The sequence below is a fragment of the Ostrinia nubilalis genome, chromosome 20 (assembly GCF_963855985.1).
Source record: "Ostrinia nubilalis chromosome 20, ilOstNubi1.1, whole genome shotgun sequence".
Classification (NCBI taxonomy): Eukaryota; Metazoa; Arthropoda; class Insecta; order Lepidoptera; family Crambidae; genus Ostrinia; species Ostrinia nubilalis.
In genome coordinates this window covers 8,914,770-8,931,255 of record NC_087107.1, presented here as the reverse complement: position 1 = coordinate 8,931,255, position 16,486 = coordinate 8,914,770, and the positions used below count along the sequence as shown (strand labels likewise).

At 39.6% G+C, this 16,486-nt stretch overlaps 1 protein-coding gene across 1 annotated transcript in view; it reads left to right on the top strand.

The window, feature by feature from the left end:
• The first annotated feature begins 167 nt into the window (after nucleotides 1–167).
• Nucleotides 168–16,486, top strand: part of LOC135081603 (mothers against decapentaplegic homolog 4) — a 29,503-nt gene continuing 13,184 nt past the window's right edge. The window contains exons 1-10 of the mRNA XM_063976348.1: nucleotides 168–414; nucleotides 538–712; nucleotides 1,238–1,447; nucleotides 1,720–2,199; nucleotides 2,406–2,525; nucleotides 3,409–3,576; nucleotides 4,877–4,981; nucleotides 7,554–7,684; nucleotides 8,246–8,337; nucleotides 8,674–8,842. Coding sequence (XP_063832418.1) covers nucleotides 178–414; nucleotides 538–712; nucleotides 1,238–1,447; nucleotides 1,720–2,199; nucleotides 2,406–2,525; nucleotides 3,409–3,576; nucleotides 4,877–4,981; nucleotides 7,554–7,684; nucleotides 8,246–8,337; nucleotides 8,674–8,842 — 1,887 coding nt within the window. The 5' untranslated portion in view covers nucleotides 168–177. The remainder of the gene's footprint in view (nucleotides 415–537; nucleotides 713–1,237; nucleotides 1,448–1,719; nucleotides 2,200–2,405; nucleotides 2,526–3,408; nucleotides 3,577–4,876; nucleotides 4,982–7,553; nucleotides 7,685–8,245; nucleotides 8,338–8,673; nucleotides 8,843–16,486) is intronic.

Genomic DNA, 16,486 nt, shown 5'->3' with positions numbered 1-16,486 from the left:
ATCTTGATTTAATCTAACCAGTTTCTAGTGAAACTTGGTCTAGGTGTTATTTACCGATAAATTAATGACCATACATGTAACGTGGTGATTATAGAGACTGCTTGTTGCGGTAATTTTGTTGGGAATTGTAGTGTATAATCTTGATTTCCTGTTCATGTCTTCAGTACTCTAGTAGCCATGAATACCGCTGCGCCAACGTCTGCCGATGCCTGTCTGAGCATCGTGCACTCGTTGATGTGCCACCGCCAAGGCGGCGAGAGTGAGGGGTTCTCTAAACGTGCCATAGAATCACTTGTCAAGAAGCTGAAAGAGAAGCGAGATGAACTTGATTCTTTGATTACGGCTATAACTACAAACGGAGCACATCCCAGCAAATGTGTAACTATACAGCGGACTTTAGATGGTCGTTTGCAGGTAAGGTTATATTGAATGAAGTTAATGGTCCTGTTATATTTAATTCCTGTAAATTTTTGTCTCACCCTCACTTTGTAAAAATGTCCAAAGAGATTTTAATTAATTCTCTTTTTTAACTTGTAGGTAGCTGGCCGCAAAGGTTTCCCACATGTGATCTATGCACGCATCTGGCGTTGGCCTGATCTTCACAAAAACGAACTGAAGCATGTGAAATTTTGTCAGTTTGCATTTGACCTCAAATGTGACTCAGTTTGTGTGAATCCATACCATTATGAAAGGGTTGTCTCACCTGGCATTGGTTTGTATAGTTATTATGAATTACATTATTTAATTAGTGGTTTGGACAGGTTTCGAGCGTAACAGCTTCAAATAGAATTTGGGGTAAAATTGTTAGCTAACGTTAACTCAAGGTCTCTAGTCAAGGTTAACTTTTATTATGTCTCACTCCTTACTTTGTGGCGAAGTAAAACCAGTTGTTATTTATGACCGCTCATTATAATGTGAATAGGTAATCTAAAGATGAGCAGATGCACAAATTTCGAATAATAAAATATAGGAATGTTTTAGGCTGAATTGCACCACCTAACTTTGACTGTAACTATTACGATAACTGGTGTTTTTTGTATGGAGTTTGACATTTTTGATTTTTGTCAATGTTAAAGTAAGATGGTGCAACCCAGCCTTAGTCCAGTAATATGTTAATCATGATGTTATTCCTAGTATTGATACTTGTATGATATTAGTATAGGTGTGGGCATCGCTCATTCACGCTTCAAGCTATGACTCATTGTGATTTTAGTTTGTAAGAATCAGGTATTTGCAGATCTTTCCGGTTTAACACTTCAGTCTGGTCCGAGTAGATTGGTAAAAGATGAATACACCGCAGGCATCAGTGGCAACGGAATGGACATGGATACAGGGGAACTGGTGACCATCCAGCACCATGCCACCAGTCCTCGCCACCACCACTCCACTATACCACATCATCATCAGCAGTTCCAGACCACAAATATTATTATTAACCAGGGACAAAGTGAGATTTTTAAATTTTTATCTAAAAAAAGAGTGGTTTTTTGTGATGTGAAGTTTCATTGTTAGTTAGGATTTTTTTAAAAGATTTTGATGGTTTGATTTAAACATTATGTAGCATAGAAAATGAGTTCAATACAGGTTTTTGATTAGTTAATTAACTGTTGACCTGTCACATTATTGTGTTAAACTTTCAGCTTCATATTATTGAAAAGTAGATTTGTGTCATTTATTTTGCGACGCATGCTAATTTTATTTTGCATTTTCTCGTGTTAGCGCCAGATGGCGTCCCGAATATATTTTCGCCGACGCACGGCCCGCGGACGCCCATCCGGCCCCCCGGGGCCCCGCCTCAGATGGGGCAAATGGGGCACTCGCCCGGTGCTCCCCAGATGATTTCACATCCAAACGCTGGTCAGATGCCCACACCACAGATGGTCCAAGGCAATCAGATGGGGCCAGGGACTCCTCAAATGGGGCCGGGTACGCCTCAGATGGGGCCGGGTACGCCTCAAATGGGGCCGGGTACTCCTCAAATGGGGACAAACGTGCCTCAAATGGCTTCACCGCGAATGGCGTCAGCGCCAACTCAGATGTCGCCGGGGACGCCCCAAATGCCGAGCATAAGTCAAGCGATGTCGATGCCTAGTCCCCAGCAGATGGCCATGGCCCAGCAGCGGGCCATAGCCCCGAAAATAGAGCCGCCAGACACGATGGACGCTCGAGCGATGTGGCTGCCAAAAAGAATGAACCATTGTAAGCTTCTTATTTTATTTTGCACCTTTTCCTTTCATGTATTGTGGTTGTCCATTACAACTTTGAATTCTTTCAGCGATTTCATTTATTTTGTCTATTTTTATACACTTAATCCTTAATAATCCTCACATATTTTTAACACAGTTGTGAGTAATTTCGCAGGAGTATTCGCAATCTATGTTAGATTCTGCTTATTGACCTTTCAGCGGCGCTGCCGGTCAGTATGTCTCCCGGGGGAACGACCCCGATCATAGATGGAACCACCACAACCTTCTTCACGACTGAACAGACCACTACAGATACTCAACTGACACAGACAATACCAGGTGAGATTCAGTGCTTAGTATCTATTGAAATAGTTATACTTTTAGTTTAAGGTTTAGAAGTGTGGTTCTGATAGAGTAGAATGAACACCATCACTCTCTAAGTAAGAGGCCACTAAGAGTGAAATATGCGAATATCAGGCTTCTTCATTTCCTCTGACCAGAATAGGGATTGTCACTGGGCTAAATCCTCCATTTTCCTTTGGCCTTTGCCAGAAGTATCTTAACTTTGAAATATTTTTAAGGCGAGAGTGAATAGGCACTTACAGGGCAGATATGTACCATCCTAGACTGCATCTCACTTAACGCCAGCTACGATTGCGGTCAAATACCTGCCTTGTTATCTATTAAAAAAAAACTGAGTGTCTAGACAAAGTGCACATTTTAATCGCAAACAAACCTGTCGAAAAGTATTTGAAAAGCCTTTTTTTGTATAGAGTTATGACGGATTTGATATTCGATACGATAAAAAAAGTGCATTTTGTCTAGGGGGCTGAACCTTTTAAGATTTGCCATTAGTTATTTCATATGCCTTGTCTTCAGTTAGAACTAATATTTCCACTCATGGCTCCAATTTAAGACTTTGCCTTGTCCTCAGTAAGAGCCAAGCAACCCACAAGCCAATGAGGGCTATCGTTTTAGCGCTCACCAGTTAGCGCCACTGTAGAGTAAGGTCCTGTCACTTGCTAGTAGCGAAGACAGTGGCACCAACTGGTGAGCGCTAAAGTGGTAGGAGGACTATCTCATTTGCACTCATCAAGATGGCGCTACTGTAGAGTAAGGTCCTGTCAATCGCCAGGGGTGCCAACTGTTAAGTATAAAAACGATAGCCCTCATTGAATCATCCATCCGAGCTTCAACCATTAACCAAAGATGTATTCCACAGTGGGAACCGTAGCAGTGTCCCCAGTGGCAGCGGAGACGTCGCAGCAGAACGGCTTCGCCGCGTCGAGCAGCCCCGCGCCGCAGCCCAGCCCGCTGCCGCACCGCACGCCGCAGACGCAGCAGCAGCAGCAGCAGCAACAGCAGCAGCAGCAACAGCAGCAGCAGCAAGGTATTTGGAAAAAATTTTAGATAGTAGAAGTTATATTTTATGTGGAATGCGTGTTTCTAGAAAGCTGCACTGAATAGGTGTAATACTAATATTTTTATTTTTCAATATCTTTAGGTCGAGTCTTAGCTTAGGCGGTATACAGAAAGAAAGCTGGAAACTTATAAGCGCTTACCAGCGCTTATCAGCGCTGGTCCGTTCGTTCACAAAGGAAGCAAGTTGAATGGCATTTTATATGGCAGCGTCCAGCGCTGACCAACGCGTGTTGAAACTTGTCGGCGCCGTTCAGTGCTTATCGGCGCGCGTTCATATAACTTCCTGCGCGGGTTACCAGCGCTGAGAAGCGCTGGTAAGCGCGTATAAGTTTCCAGCTTTCTTTCTGTATACGGCCTTACTTAGGATAAATACATACCAAAATCGGCACGACTTTTGAATTTGAATTACACAGGTCTCACTTTTCCACGGAAGCGGCTGACTGGTTACGACCAAATAAGTACAAAGTACAGGCAACATTCCTTGTATAGTTGTTCGGGACTCGACGCGACGCTTAAGACGAGTAAAGGAGCGCGCGCACGAGTGTCTTGGTCACTGTGATCTTTCTATTGTACACTTTTATAAAGAGAAAAAGAGAGACAACGAAATACTTATTCTTATCTATAGACAGACACTGTCACGGTGACAAAAGTCACCAGTGCGCGCATGCTCTAATGTCAACGACAAGATGATATTTTTTTTTTCATTTTCTTATTTAACTTGCACCGCACTCACAGCTTTCTGCATAATTCAGGGGTTGACTGGAGGAGAATGCTTAAATAGCATTAAGTCAGCCATTGTATAATTTTTATTGTGCAATAAAGTTCTATAAATAAAAAATGTGATACGTCGTTCGCATCGCTCGTCGCTGACTTAGGATACCGCGTAAATCTACGACAAAAGCGTCGCGTCGTGTCGCTGACTTGAAATAAATGAGGTCCCGGGTTCGATTTCCAGTGGGGGCAGATTTTTCTGTTCGGTTTGGTTGGTGGTAGGGCTTGTTCTAAGTCCGCCTGGCTAGCTACCACCATCTTACCTAAGTCTGTCGCCATAACAACAATGTTAACAGCATTGTTGTGTTCCGGCAGTTATAGGTAAGATAGCCAGTTCCTCCGTGGTTGAGGATTCCGGGTGAAGCTCGCTTCCACCTTCGGCCTGATCATCACTTACCATCAGGTGAGATACAGGCCAAGAGCTTCCTCGTTGTGGATAAAAAAAAAACTGTAAGTGAGTTATGAAGTCAGTGCGGTAACAGGGTGTATTCCGCCAGGCACGTGGACGGGCAACAACACGCTGACGTACACGCAGAGTCTGGCGCCGCCGCCCGCCGCGCCGCCCGCGCCGATCGACGCGCCGCCGCACCACCACCACTATTGTCAGTATTGCGATCCTACCCCCGTATCACGAAACGACAAATAAGGCTAGATGACAAAATTTCAATTATTTGTCCGTCAGACAGATAATTAGAAAATATTAGACTCATATTTTTTATTTTCTTTCATAATTAAATAATAACAGTGCTACCACAGAATAATAATAAGTACTGGTGCTATAGATGACCCACGCTGAACTGTCCCACCAAACTCAATGACAGGGGGGCGCTACCATCGTTCAACTCATCATCATCATCATCATCATCATCATCATCATCATCATTTCAGCCACAGGACGTCCACTGCTGAACATAGGCCTCCCCCAATGCTTTCCATGTTGATCGATTGGTAGCGGCCTGCGTCCAGCGCTTCCCTGCTACCTTTACGATGTTGTCGGTCCACCTTGTAGGTGGACGTCCCACGCTGCGTTTTCCGGTACGCGGCCTCCATTCCAGAACCTTTCTGCCCCATCGGCCGTCAGTTCTGCGTACTATGTGCCCTGCCCATTGCCACTTCAGCTTGCTAATCCGTCGGGCTATGTCAGCGACTTTGGTTCGTTTACCGTATCGTTCAACTATCGTTATCGTTCAACTATATGGTGGAAAACATGGCAAAAATCGGAACCAGCGATCCGGTATTGACGGTGGCACCCCACTATCAATGTCATGCATAGGACAGTTCAGTATTTTGGATTTTGGAACTATACATCGAGTTGAAACGAATGAGAAAAGTGACGTTACGCGACATTTCAACTCAATATAATACTCTAATATTATTCGATTATAAAAAAAAAAAAAATATGTGTCCAAAATTTTTTTATTATCTGTCTGACGGACTAAATAGAATTTCGATTTCATTACCAGTCATCATCCCTAGTTGTATTCGAGTATTGATCGTCGTTTCGTAATACGGACTGGCCCCTTGTTTGTTTATAGGGTCCGCGTTAGGGTGTCCCAAAAAAATCAAAGTCTTTTTTTTTCAACGCATACCCTCTAATTATGTTTGAATCGTGTCAAAACAATAATATGTAAAATTTTGTATACCTAGAACCACGGCAACCCGTGCCGACTTGCATCGATAATATCAGTACTTTTTACTTGGCCGCGCGGGAGGTAAAGTGTCGAAGTGCCTATTATTACTTGTTTGTTTTATTCGTAAATGCATTATTTTCATTCAGCCAACATGTCAGTGCAATTACACAGTTCTAAAAAAAGGAATATTTTTAATAGGGTGGGCTATAAAACATCAAATTACCGGTTCAAAGTTCCCTCTAATGGAGCAGTTTTGGTAGTTCTGTTTGAAGGCATGAAATGAATTTGCATTACACATTTATTAGAAAAAGGCACGTATACTGACGAGAGCTTTCTCTGACAGATAAAAAAAATAAGATTCGGCGTCTAGGTGCCATCAAGCGCGATGGATGGCGAGAGCAATTAATTCATTAAAAATTTTGTTACTAACCTCTCAATTTAAAATTTCTAACAAGGGTAAATTAGCTTTTTAGACGTCTGCTTGTTTATGCTATATGTCAGACGCCAATCCATGGCTGCAATGTATTTTTACGGTAAAAGCACTTTGAGGATATTTGTTTTTAATGGCCATGAAAAGTCTAAGAAAAAACGCAACCAAACCATCTCAAAAATAGCTTTAAAGAGTCCAAAATTTTGTCAGCATCTAAGGTATTTGATAGATGGAGTGGCTGTCTTGTTTATTACTTTGTTTTAATCAAAAGCATAGTCTTGTTCAATAAACAAACAAAGCGACAGTTTCATGAACGAGAGTCCTACTCCATGATCTAATTATGCTTCTTTTCAATGCGCTAAAAACTTGATGCAGTGAAAAGATCGATTAAATTAATGTCCAACTTTTATGGCGAAATCATTGTTAAGTAGGAACAACAGCAATAAATTTTTTAATTTAATAAAAATAATACTTTCAGGTAGTCAGTAGGGTAATTCAGATCCTGACTGTAAAAACGATATTTCAAAAGAAAATTTACGAATTATTAACATCTTTTTAATAATAGATATTTAATTAAAATAATATGCAGCTAAAACAGCGTTGTATTTACTAAACAAATGTTAAGTTCCACAATCTACAGTATCCTATACAGCTTCATACCTACAAACTTTTTGGTAAAAGTTTGACGTCAAGTCGGCACGGGTTATAGTTATCCGATACTAATAATATTTGATATTTTAGTTGCTAGGGTCAAATAGAAAAAAACTAAAGGGTATGCGTACCAGAAATCGAAAAAAAAATTTTCGCCCTACTAGCCTGGGACACCCTAGTCCGCGTGCACAAGTGTTACTAAAAGTTTGAATTTTTTGCGTCTCAGAATTAAAGTCGAAAAAACATGTTTGCAACTTACTGTTACTACTATGCTTATATCTGTTTTTGCCTTTGCTACGGATTCCGTAAACAAACTGTAGCATAATGTAGTCAGATGTATAATATTGTAAGAAGCGGACAGTGTTAGATGCTTGTGTTTTATGTTTGATACAATATAAATGTGTGTTTTCTTAAATATGTTACACAATATGCAATAGTAAAACATTTTACGATTGCTTGCAGACAATGGCAACCCTGGCGGTTTGCTCTCCAGCCAGCCAGCACCCGAATACTGGTGCTCGGTCGCCTACTTCGAACTGGATACGCAAGTCGGGGAGACCTTCAAAGTACCCTCCAGCAGGCCTAATGTTACTGTAAGTTTCTGTACATAAGTTTATGTAGTCCCACGTTGGGCGCCAACTTTTTACTAACTTGAAGGATATGTTTTGCATAATTTCACGAGGCCCCACGTTGGGCACCAAGTTTTTGTCAAACGGATATATTTTTTAAAATTCTTTTAATTACTAATAGCAGGATTATTCAAACTGTTAGCTTACTCTCTTTTAAAAATAACTTCATGTTTCGATGGTTAAATCAATAACTTGTATAGTTGGCGCCCAACATGGTACAGTCAGCGTCAAATTCGTGACACCCAATGGGCCAAAAAAGTTGACAACACAACCTTATTCCAATGAAGGTTTTCGCGATTGAAAAATCCGCCAGATGGCAATACGTAGACGGGAGGTCCAAATGCTGCATGATTGGTGGATTTTGACATATCTGTCAATGTCATGTCAAAAATAACCAATCACAACTATTTGACGTTGATTGTACTGGATAGAAGTTGATAATCAGACAGATTATTGTTTCCAAAATAGCATCTATCGCAATTATTTGGTTTATCAGAAGGTAATAATATGAGTTCTTTATTTTAGGTGGATGGTTACGTGGATCCTTCAGGCGGTAACAGATTCTGTCTCGGCGCTCTCAGCAATGTCCACAGAACAGAACAGAGTGAGCGGGCGAGGTAAGTGCTATTCAATTTTTTTAAGCTGCTTCTCAGATTTTGATTGATTTTAACTTCGAACTATCCCATGTTCTTCTGAATAATTTCGTTGCGGGTCCAATGGCAGTTTAACTTTTCCGTTGGACACTGGGAAAAGTTTCTGGGAACTAGGAGCACCTTCACTGGTTGGGTTTTTGTTGGCAGTCAAGCTGTTAGATCCTGGATACACAGGACTTGCAGCAGTGAGAACGAGAGGTGGGAATAGTTCTGTTCTTTTCAGCATTGACCTGAACCAAAGAAAAATGCCAAAGATTGTACACTAAGCTACATTGTCACATGTTTTTTTTAATTCCACAGACTGCACATCGGCAAAGGCGTTCAGCTAGACTTACGCGGCGAGGGCGATGTGTGGCTTCGGTGCCTGTCAGACCACTCAGTCTTCGTGCAGTCCTACTATCTAGACCGTGAGGCGGGCCGCGCGCCAGGCGACGCCGTGCATAAGATATACCCTTCTGCTTGCATTAAGGTAATGACGTTCTAAATTCTACAGGGTGTTGATTTCAATACTCGCCATATTTATTTAGGTGATATATTATGACTTACATAAACGCATTATCCACCAAAAAATAAATTACAAACGAAAGTGGAATTTTTAGCGAATATTTTCCGTGCAACATCAACTGTACTGTGGCTCGCAATAATGCAATATACGTTTACTGTGGCACGGGCACCCATCGAGCTACGCGGATCGCTCGCTTATCATGTTGGATAGTCTACTGAAGGATACGTAAAGTTGGTAGTGTAAATAGGTATTTTTCTTTGACTAACTAAAGTTAAAGTTCGTTTTAAATTAGTTTGCTGTTTCCTATGTGTGTGTGAGTGTATTGGAGCGCTTTCCGCCACTACCTACCGCGACGGCGGGAGTATTTTCTACACAAAATTACCAGATTCACTTCCTACATTAAAAAGGAATGTCCTTTAAGTTTAGAGTTAGGTACTTACCGATGCGATTTCAGATGCGTTTCCACGTGCCCTCCCGTAACAGTAAACCATGTTTACGTATCTACTCACGAGCACTGTACGTATGGTTAGGCATATTCCTAACACTCACTCACTATTACCACACTCACTATCACACGTTCACACACTAACTACTCAAAACCGCACGAGAAAACAATCAAAAATCGCAAATTTGCACATTCGATGACCGAAGATCTTTGTTAACTAAAGATCCGTCCTATCATAATTAATGCTCTTATAGCAAGCTTCCAAAATACTCAAATGCAAATGATTTGTAGTAGCTCAATCGTTATTATTAAAACGATAAGAATATCAATACATTTTGATAGTTATTTCGTGTAAGTAATGAAATTAAGTTCATTTAAAATAATCACGAACATGATGATGTATTATTTTATGTAAGTTATGAAGAATGGAAGTTTAACCTGAACCTAACTAACAGCCTAACAGTCGTTCAGGGAATTTAAATTAAACGCCGATAGAAATTAAATTACGTTATTATTTTAAATCAAATTTTTACAGAGATAGAACACGTTAGTAAGAAGTTTATGTACTAGAAAACATTTATCAAGCAGAGAGGAAGAGAAAAGTTGATGTTACAAGGCAAGAAATAAAGAAATAGCGATTGAGTACTAGGAATTCTAAATACGAGCTAGATTTCGCGGAGCGTGCGCGCAGCCTCTCAACGTGGGAAGCAAAATCGGACTGATGAATGGAGAAAATCGATGATCCACGATTGAGCGCCGATGACGCCCGAAACACGAAGATGAGCGAAGTATGTATTGTCAGTGCGACGAGCCCGATATCCGTGCGGCGGTATTATTGTATTTAAATGAAAGAAGTGCTAAATGATAGAAATTTTGTTTAGATACTGAAATCAATCGAGTTTAAAAACAAAATCTTGTCTTATCTCCTATCGAAAGTGAAGGAACAAGAGTTTGCCAGTGTGTTATTTCTAGGTGTTCAGTTTGCGGTAAGTTAAGTTTTATTTTAATAATTACTATCGTAAAGACGTAAAAGTTATTAAGGTAGAGAGCTAGAAATGTAAGGAATAACGAACCTGTATGAAAGAGCATTATTGTCATCTGTTTACAGTACTTTTGAATGATAAGTAGGTACAAGCTTATCACACACATAAAAGCATGGTTTAATTTAAAAAAAAATGTAGCTTCTGTAAAAATTTTTATTTTGCGGAAGGAAGCAAATTCGTGTAAAAGGTTTTTTTTATTTGTAGTAGCCTAAATCCTACATCTCTTTTGGTTTGTAATCAGATGGCGGTTAAATTTATAATTCTTGGTTCATACCTATTAGGCTAGGTTTTCGATGTATTAGTGGACTGTATTTCTGCGGATGCTTAAACAGCTGCCTAAAGAACGCAGTTGTAAGCTTGCAAATAATAACTGGGACGAAGAGACCGAAGAAAAATGGCGACAGGAAATTTGGAAAGGAAACATGCGCACTTACCAATAATATCTCCGTCGGGCACTCTTCAAGTTTCACAAGCCACACACGATGGTTCCGAGCCGAACACTTAGCAATTATTGTTCTTTAGAGCTGTCTTGCACAAAATCGATATAAAATATAGGTCACGCACAAATTAATAAAGACACGTCTGTCTCAGCGTAGGCGCAAATTAGGAAGGGGCGATGTCCACCGTATGCGTTGCACATTCGTAGATCGCGGTGACAGACGAAGACGGCAACAGCAAAAGTGCACATGTTGGAAAGGGATGGGAGATGATGGGATTTAAAATATTTGCAAGCTTACCCTACAATAATTTTATTTTTACAAACCGCAAAAATACGAAATCCAACATCCCCCCGGCCTTGAAGAAACCCTTCAAAACAAAGAGAAAATCGCCCCATGTAATACATAGAGCGTAGCACATAAGGTGCAGAAGTTAATTGATAAGTGAATAAACAAAAAAAAATAAAAATAAAACTAAATATAAAGGACAATGTTCGTTCTCCATACATTGTTCGCCTAAGAACCAACAATTTTGACATATTACTACCCGAAAGCGAAATAATACGATTCTGTGTGTAAGAACAATGATTCCTGATGGACACTTGCCATAAAATTAATGATTAAGAATATTAAATCACAGCGATTTTATAATATGTCGTTTATGACAACATGGCGGCTAAATCACATTGATTGTATTGTGTGAATGTATGAACACCGATTCGTGAAAAATGATTTGTATTGTCGTCACGCCGAGTCACAGCCAAATAGTATAAAATAATAGAACAAGTTTTAGAAATACAACTCGGCATTCCACTTTTATAATATGCCCACATATTGCACGTAAATAAACAACATGAATCATAGGTTGTTTCCACCCTTGTCATCTGACACATGAACTAAACTCCTATTGTATTATAGATATCGAAGCCGAATCGTATATAATAATAGAATGGGTATTGGAAATCACTCGGGGTTCCACTTTTATAAAATACCTACATACCTATTGCATAAAAATAACACGAATCATGGGTTTTCTTTTCACCATTTACATCTGACACGAGATAACAAACTCCTATCTCCATGGCTACCATCGTAGTCTATGCCAAAGACTACAATATTAAAAGCAAAAAGCAAGAAGTTTCAAACCTTAGCGGCTACAGTAACCCCTGGGCCACATACATCGTGATAACATTCGGTCGACACCGGAACGAAGTCTTGCGTTTATGCAAAAAAGCACCGTATTCTAATGCGTCTATATCACGTTCAACCGGGGTTTTAATTCGACTAAAGTCCTGACTAAAGACTGGAAGAAAATACGCCGCATTGTATGAGCACTTCGTGTTCGTTAAAGCGGCTTCAGATCTAGAGCCTACATAACGATTTCTTTCCAATAATCTCCGCAAGTAGCGCTGCATGATCTTTACAACAAAAACGCCAATAGTTATTAAGGTGCCAAAATTATAATATTATGATTACTTTGGCACGGTATTATACACGTTCGAAGATTTGTCATTTTCATACATTTATTATTTTCTTAAAGTGCTGGAAAAAAATAGTTTCTAGCTGTCCCAGCAACTTCGTCAAACTTCGTCAAGAAAAGTTGTCTTGTCTTATCTTTAAAATCGTAATATTAATTTCTGAACATATCCTGTTTGACACCTAATAATATTATTTGATATAGCTGGCTCGGCGAATTTCGGCAAATTAATTTTGACATTGCGGAAAATGACTTTTGATAGGCTTATCATAGAATTCGGCGGGGATATCCTCGCGAGGAAGTTCGAAAAATGGCGGAACAAGATCTTATAAGAATGCAAGGCCGAAGCTGTAACGCGCGTGCTCCTACGTGTAATCTGGCGAGTACCTATACAATAAATAGTAATGTCTGGTAAATTGTGGTAATACGCATCGCAATAACGTCTATGTCTATTGATCGTTCGTTCGTTTCAGCCGAAAAGACGTCCACTGCTGGACAAAGGCCTCCCCCAAGGATTTCCACGAAGACCGATCCTGCGCCGCTTGCATCCAGGCACCTCCCGCGACCTTCACCAGATCGTCGGTCCACCTAGTGGGAGGCCTGCCCACGCTACGTCTTCCGGCTCGTGGTCGCTACTCAAGAACTTTCCTGCCCCAGCGGCCATCAGCTCTACGAGCTATGTGCCCCGCCCCGTCTATGTCTATACGCGCTACAATTACAGGGTATCATTTTGCATAGTCGCAAGACTTCACTCCGCTGCTGTCAAATCAATGTCGCATAATGTTATCGCAATGTGTGTGGCCCTTGGCCAAATCATAGAAGCCTATGCGAAGAAAGAGCACTTGAATGACAATGAAATTCAGGGTTACCATTTTGTAAGATCTCCTCACTATTGAGGGTAACAAAATAACATTAATAATCTAGCCATTAATTACATTACATACCTATACGAGAAAGTAAAGCAACATGCGGTTTTATTTTAATTTGTAAAATATTTGTGACAATTTGTTCTAAGTTTAGTTTTACAACAGAATTGCTGTTTCAGCTGTCACTGTGAAGCTTTGGGAAAATAAATAAATAGAAAAAATATTTACATAAATATTTATTTATTATTATCATTATGCCAATTTAAGTTACACTGTGTGACAGTCTTTGACACTAAACAAACTCTTCAGCTTAATAATACCTACCTACAGGGCGTTTTTATAGTTACTCTTGCTGATCAAACAAGAAGGGTTGATTCTACTACTGAAATACAACTACTTTTCTTACAGGACCAATATCAAATTCTCAAAAAAATTCACATCCTCGTGATGATGATAATTTCTATGAAGAGGTTTTTTTTATATTCGGTCTCTTGGGATAAGTTATTCCATTTGAGCAGTAGAATTAATCCTTTTTATTTGATCACATATAAAAATAACACAAGTGTTTAGGAAAACTTCTTCTTTGGTATGGTATCACCACGGAGTTATAATGGCGGCAACTCTGTATCACTGACTTGTAACTTTCGAACAGAATGAATGATAAGGGCACCACATTGGTTTTCTTTCTGAAAAAAGGCTTTCACTTTTAGTACTAACCCTTTAGCACTATTTCATTGAAATAAAAATACAATAAACGCACAGAAGACTGAAATTGAGTCAACTGACGTGACATTTATAATTTGTTGACATTATGACAGTTTGACATGACTAGGGATTGAAAAAGTTTTAATTGAAAAAGTAAAATGACAATTTATTAACGATTCACAAGGATATAATCGATTAAAAATATTTATAAAATGTTCTGATACTTGCTTGTAGCGATTATCCAATCCTGGTTTCTACTGAAAAACTACCTCGTGGCAAGATTTTAATAATATCTTTATCTTCTCTTTCACAATCTATAAAAGTTCATTGGTCTATTATTATAAATGTGCTATGAATTGGCATAGATTATGAGAGACTGGGAACTATACTAGGTTGATTTATGTTTCTCTCAGTTCAACTGGCATTGGATTCAACATCGGATTCTGACACTTTTACAGTTATGATACCATGATGTTTTCATTGTCAATATCAGTTTATGGTCCTAATTATTTTTATTTTATTTACGACCTTCGACCAGTTGGACACTTTAGATAGCTTCTTGTAATAGTGTCAATATCTTTTTAGCCTTTAACGCAAATCTAGTCTTCAAAACAATTTAGTCGATTTATTTTATTTTTAAAATCGATATTTTATTGTCTATGATGGCCGCAGGAACATCACTATACATGGACTCCCAGCAATAAAGTACGGTAATGCCTCGTACAGATTTTATCTGCAAAAATTATGGAACTTGATAGATTTTAGACCATGCCACGCACCAAAACGTCCGGAAGTTGTAATAGTATTATAGAATAAACGTTAAAAGACTTATTTATTTAATTTTTCAATGCTTAAGTGTCCATTAAAATGAAAGGGTGCTTAATGTATTAAAAAAATAAGAAAATAATTATGATGGGTTAATGTTTTTGGGCGGTTTTTAGGCGATTTCTGACAATGTCCTTTGCTACGTAAACAAAAGTAGAGAAGACTATTGAGTCGGAAGCGGGCATAGCCGCACCACTGGGCGTTTATAAGTGCCAGTTTTTGTTTTTATTTCCGCAACGCGCGTTACTCCATCCTTGCCAGGAAAAATACTTGTAATTATTCCTAAAGGCCACTGTAAAGGTGGAGAGTTTTCTACAATTAGTAGAACTACGGTACCTACTTTTATTGGATTAGAAGGTGTATTCCATTTTTCACGCAATTGCAAATTATGTAAATACTCCGATCTAAATCTTTTCCAGAAGGACTGAACAAGCGAATCCATCAATGAGAAACGAGACAGTAAATTAGTTCGTTGTTCAGCCAAATCAGCCGCAGGTAGGCACTCGAGTGGAGCGGTAGATAAAAAATGCGACGGTGTAAGCGCGAGCGGTTCCGATGGGTCAGAACTTAAAACATAAAGAGGTCGACTATTGAGCACTGCTTCAATCTGAGCAAGAACAGTCGACATCTCCTCAAAAGTGAGAATTTGATTCCCGATGACGCGGAATAATAGCGATTTAGCGCTCTTAACGTTCGCTTCCCATAGGCCACCAAAATGGCTCGCAGTGGGAGGATTCATTCGCCACGTGATGCGATTCTTCGCGAGTTCATGACTAAAAGTTTGATAATAATCGTCAGTTTTTAAAAACTCGTGAAGTTCATTAAAATAAGCTTTACTTGCAACAAAATTGGTGCCATTGTCGCTATATAAGAACGTACAAGGGCCACGTCGCGACAAGAAACGCTTAAATGCGTCAATAAAAGAAGCCGAAGTTAAATTAGAAACGAGTTCCAAGTGAACTGCTTTAGTCACAAGACAAATAAATAAGCATAAGTATGCTTTTACGCTGCGAACGCCGCGCTTGCGATATGGCGTAATATAAAGAGGGCCTGCGTAATCTACGCCCGTGTGTAGAAACGCTTTGCATTGCTCCAATCTACATTTAGGCAAATCAGCCATTGGCGGGAAAGTAGACTTCGGATGAAGCCGAAAACAAATGTTACATTTATGGATGAGCTGTCTAACAACACGTCTAGCGGAAATAATCCAATATTTAGACTTTAAAAGAGCAATTAATAACTGCGGTCCGGCGTGGCAGTTGTCACGGTGATAAGATTTAATTAGAAGTTCGACTATACGTCCCTGTTTAGGCAGTAGTATAGGATGCTTAGATGAATAATCTAGTGTCGAGTTCGATAAGCGACCTCCGACGCGTAATATTCCATCACATAAAAACGGATATAATTTTAATAATTTTGATGAACATGGTTGTTTGTTAGACACCTTTTTAATATCCTCTGAAAAATATACAGATTGCACAGCCTGAATTACTTTTAATTCGGCGGCATTTAAATCGTCAGCGGTAATGACATTATTTTGCGGTAGCCTCTTCATAAATCTGAGCATATAAACAGTGACGCGTAAAAGCTTGTCCCACGAGGAACAGCGAGATGCAAGAGACAAAATAGGATTTTCAGCTTCAGTTACCTTTTTAGTAGCAACATGAGAAACTGTTTTTTCTTCAGGCAAAGATAATTTGTTAGGTGCAAATTGTTGTATAGGCCAATTGTCAATAGGCAGTGAAAGCCAAAACGGTCCTTTAAACCAAAGTTCGTGCTGAATTAACTGCGCGGGCGTAAGTCCGCGAGA